General features: G+C 43.7%; 1 protein-coding gene across 2 annotated transcripts in view; it reads left to right on the top strand.

Moving 5' to 3' along the window:
• The first annotated feature begins 44 nt into the window (after window positions 1-44).
• Pecr (peroxisomal trans-2-enoyl-CoA reductase) overlaps window positions 45-3937 on the top strand; it is a 28640-nt gene continuing 24747 nt past the window's right edge. Inside the window, exon 1 of one of the 2 annotated variants that reach the window (XM_063266531.1) lies at window positions 45-266. In XM_063266531.1, coding sequence (XP_063122601.1) covers window positions 143-266 — 124 coding nt within the window. In that variant the 5' untranslated portion in view covers window positions 45-142. The remainder of the gene's footprint in view (window positions 267-3937) is intronic. The other variant, NM_133299.2, reaches the window with a different exon arrangement.

Here is a 3937-nt window from a genome sequence, read left to right as displayed (position 1 = left end):
GGGCGGGGCCTGAGGCGGGACCAGGCAGATTTAGGGGCTGGGTCTGTATAGTCACGTGGCCGCAGACTGCTAGCGCTCTGCTACTTCTAAGGAAGCCAAGGTCTGACTTTAGCGAGACCTGAAGGACAGACTCTCTGCTGCGATGGGCTCTTGGAAGAGTGGTCAGAGCTACCTAGCGGCCGGGTTGCTGCAGAACCAAGTGGCGGTGGTCACCGGCGGGGCCACAGGCATTGGAAAAGCCATCTCCCGGGAGCTCCTGCACCTGGGTACGTGAGCAGGCCTCTGGAGCTGGGCACCCAGAGCTAGTAGTGTCCGCAGAGGTCTAGCTCGAGTAAACTGGGTTCAGAGACAGGGAGTGAGAGATAGAGGGGAGTACTAGAGGACCGGGAAGAGGTTGCAAAGCTATGGGCTGCAGAGCTGAGCAGTGAGAGGAAACAAAAGAGGTTTGTTCCTAATAGCCAAGAAATGTTCGTAGATGAGCCAGATAGTACCTAGAGCCAAAGATTACTGCGCCCCAAGTAGGAAATAATCAGACCTGTGAAAACGTGGCTGTGGAATGAATTTTGTCTTTGTTAATCCATTTGAACCAGTTCCTAATTCCAGATTAGGCATCGTTTAACAAAAGGTTGTCAAACTGTTGAGATGTTCTGATCACATTTTCTTCTCACCTCCCCTGTGCTGAAGCAGGAAAAGGGAAAAGTTATTAAACTTAGAATGATCACGCAAACACACATACAAAGAAGGAAGTCATCAAGAAGAAAAGAGTTACATTTAATATTTAGATATGTGGGAATGTACATCTTCTTTGAGTTTACTCTTAAACCCAAAGCAAAGTTTACCGGGGTGGTGGTAACACATGACTTTAATTCCAGCACTCAAGAGGTGGAGACAGGTGGATCTCTGTGAGTTCCAGGTCAGTCAAGGCTCACAGAGAAACCCTGTCTCGAAGGGAGGCAGGGGGACGGGGTGGGGGGGGTGTGTGTTGCAAAGTTCAAAGGCATATTTGAAAAAGTATTTCCAACATGACTGTTGTATTGTGCAAAGAGCTTTGACAAGTAGATTTTTTAAAAGATATTTTTAATTTTATTTTATGTATATGAGTGCACTATAGCTGTCTTCAGAACACACCAGAAGACAGTATCAGATCCCATCACAGATGGTTGTGAGCCACCATGTGGTTGCTGGGAATTGAACTCAGGACCTGGAGTCAGAGTTCTTAACTGCTGACCCATCTCTCCAGCCCTGACAAGTAGATTTTTAAAGGGGCAAATGAGACAATGATAATGGCCCCAGGATCCCATGCTGAGCCACCATAGGAAATGAATACATGGAGGAATGATCAGCTTTATCTTAGCAGTGGTACCTTGCCAAAGAAAACAAGTTGTCACTGCACCTTGCATTTCACCATTGCTTCCAGCCCGTCTGCCACCAGGAAGCTTTCTGGAAGGAAGAATTATTAAAAAAAAAAAAAAATCAATCAGCACCTACTCGGTACAAAGGTCAGGACCTTGGCCTCTGTTTCTCCTTCCATGGATTTCTGGTTATTGAACCTCTTTTTGAGTAAATTTGCATTAGGCGAACACTACACCAGTTCTCTGTTTGGGCAACAGATTATTGTGGCATGACTGAAATGTTAGGACGCTCTGTGCTGGGAAAGCAATGGAGTATGTTCCTAGAAAAAGACTTCCTATACTTAAGAGAGAAGTGAACAGTGTACTGCTGTATTTATAATCGGATTGCCTTCCATGAGAGAACATGAAAGGTTTTTAAAGGTTTGTTGTACTTTTAATTCTATCTGTGTGTTGGGAGGCAGGAGGGGGTGTGTGCATGTGAGTGGAGGCTAGAAGTGTCAGATCTCCTGGAACTGGAGCATGAGCCACCCAGTGTGAGTGGTGAGACCCAAACTCATTCCCTCTGCAGGAGACGCACGAGCTCTCTTACATTTTTATGCTCCAAGCTGCCTCTCCAGCACCAAGTGTGTGGAATATTTTTCTACTATGGCTAGTTCATCTTTGGTTTTGGTGTTTTTTTTTGTTTGTTTGTTTGTTTTTTAATGCCAGAATTAATGGCTGTTTTCTGAAAGTTGTTCTATAAACCCAAATTGAACAACAGACTGTTGTACAGCATTAGCTGAGAACTGGCCAGGAGGCTCAGTGGATAAAGCACCTGCCACCAAGCCTGATGCCTTAACTTCAATTCTCACAACAGGAATGACAGAAGGAGGAGGTTACTGACTTCCACGAGTTGCCCTCTGACCTCTGCACAAGCACCATGGCCCACACATATACACGCAAATGAATTATTTAGTAAAGTATTAGCTGGTTAAATATGTCTGCCTTTCTCTGATATGCAGGATATCAGAACATCGTAACTGTTACAGGTAGGTCCTGGCACTGCACAGGACCTAGCGATGCTTGTGAGCTAATACTGTGCAAAATAAACTGATCATCGGTGGGGAAAATTAGCCATGCCTCCTTACATTTGGTGGTTTTGTTGTTGTTGAAATAGTAAAAATTATTTTACTTCTATTTACATATATATATTTTTTTTTTAAAAAGCAATACTAAAACCACACCAGGGCAGCATTAGTGGGAAGGGGTTGGCCAAGTGTCTTTTTTGTTTGTTTGTTTGTTTTTTTGGGTTTTTTTTGTTTTGCCAAGTGTCATCTGGGGGGACTTGGGGATAGGGGTGAGTGTGCCCCTATCCCAAATACATGTGAGATTCACAGAGTTAATAAAAGTAGGAGTTGGGGCTGGGGATTTAGCTCAGTGGTAGAGCGCTTACCTAGGAAGCGCAAGGCCCTGGGTTCGGTCCCCAGCTCCGAAAAAAAAAGAACCAAAAATAAATAAATAAATAAATAAATAAATAAATAAATAAAAGTAGGAGTTGAAAGGGTGCAAACTTTCAATTAGATAGGAAGGATAAAGGGTGGGTGTCTGTTTCCCATCACACTGACTATGGTTAATAATACTATGATGTATGGAAGCACTTGCTGCCAAGAGTAAGGGTGGGAATTCAGTTCCCAGGACCTACATGGTGGAGAGGGCAGACTCCTGGAAGCTCTGACCTCCATGTGGGTGCTGTGGTACACACACACACACACACACACACACACACACACACACACACACACGCTGAATGAATAAATGTAATAAAAATAAAGTAAGTAGCTAAAAGACTTTTTTTGGTTGGTTTTGGGTCTGTACTGAGAATTGAACCCAGAGCTTTGTGCATGATCAGCAAGTTCTCTACTCTCTAGATATATCTTTAAAAACAAAGCAACAGAACAACAACAAGAAGAAGAAATCCTTTTTATGGAGTCCAGCCTTCTCACTCTGTAGCCCAGGCTGCCCTTGAACTTAAAGATCCTCCTGCCTCAGCCACCCGAGTAGCTCAGATTACAGGCTAGAACACCAGGCCTGGCTTAATGATATTTTATGTATCATTACCACAAAGGAATGGTTAAATATGGAAGGAGATAATGTTAATTAGTCTGATTTGATCATTGCATGGTATATAAAAATACCATCAAAAGTGTACTCAGTGGACATACAGTTATTTGTCAATTAAATGCAGAATAATCCCAGCACTCTGGAGGCAGAGGCAGGTGGATCTCTGTGACTTTCAGACTAGCCAAAGCTATATCGTGAGACCTAGCCACGATATCCTAGCCAAAAGATATGGTCCCAAGAATCTCTTTAAAGTGCAGCTTGCTATGGTTGTCACTTCTTAAACATCTCCAACCTTCAGTTTAACCATTTTCCATGTTTGTACTGAGAAGTCACACTTACTAGTGGCTTCTGACTATGTGCCTGTAATCTCTCCAGTGTGTTAGCGTGCCTTCATCAGCTAATCCCCCTGTAACTCCCCTGGCTTCCCAGGCTGATGTCACCTCCATTGTTTTTAGCTCCTTCTTTTGTTTCTGCCACACTGGCCA

Source organism: Rattus norvegicus, chromosome 9, assembly GCF_036323735.1.
Source record: "Rattus norvegicus strain BN/NHsdMcwi chromosome 9, GRCr8, whole genome shotgun sequence".
In the NCBI taxonomy this organism is placed as follows: Eukaryota; Metazoa; Chordata; class Mammalia; order Rodentia; family Muridae; genus Rattus; species Rattus norvegicus.
Note: the sequence above shows the minus strand (reverse complement) of the source record. Positions and strands in the feature narration are given on the sequence as shown.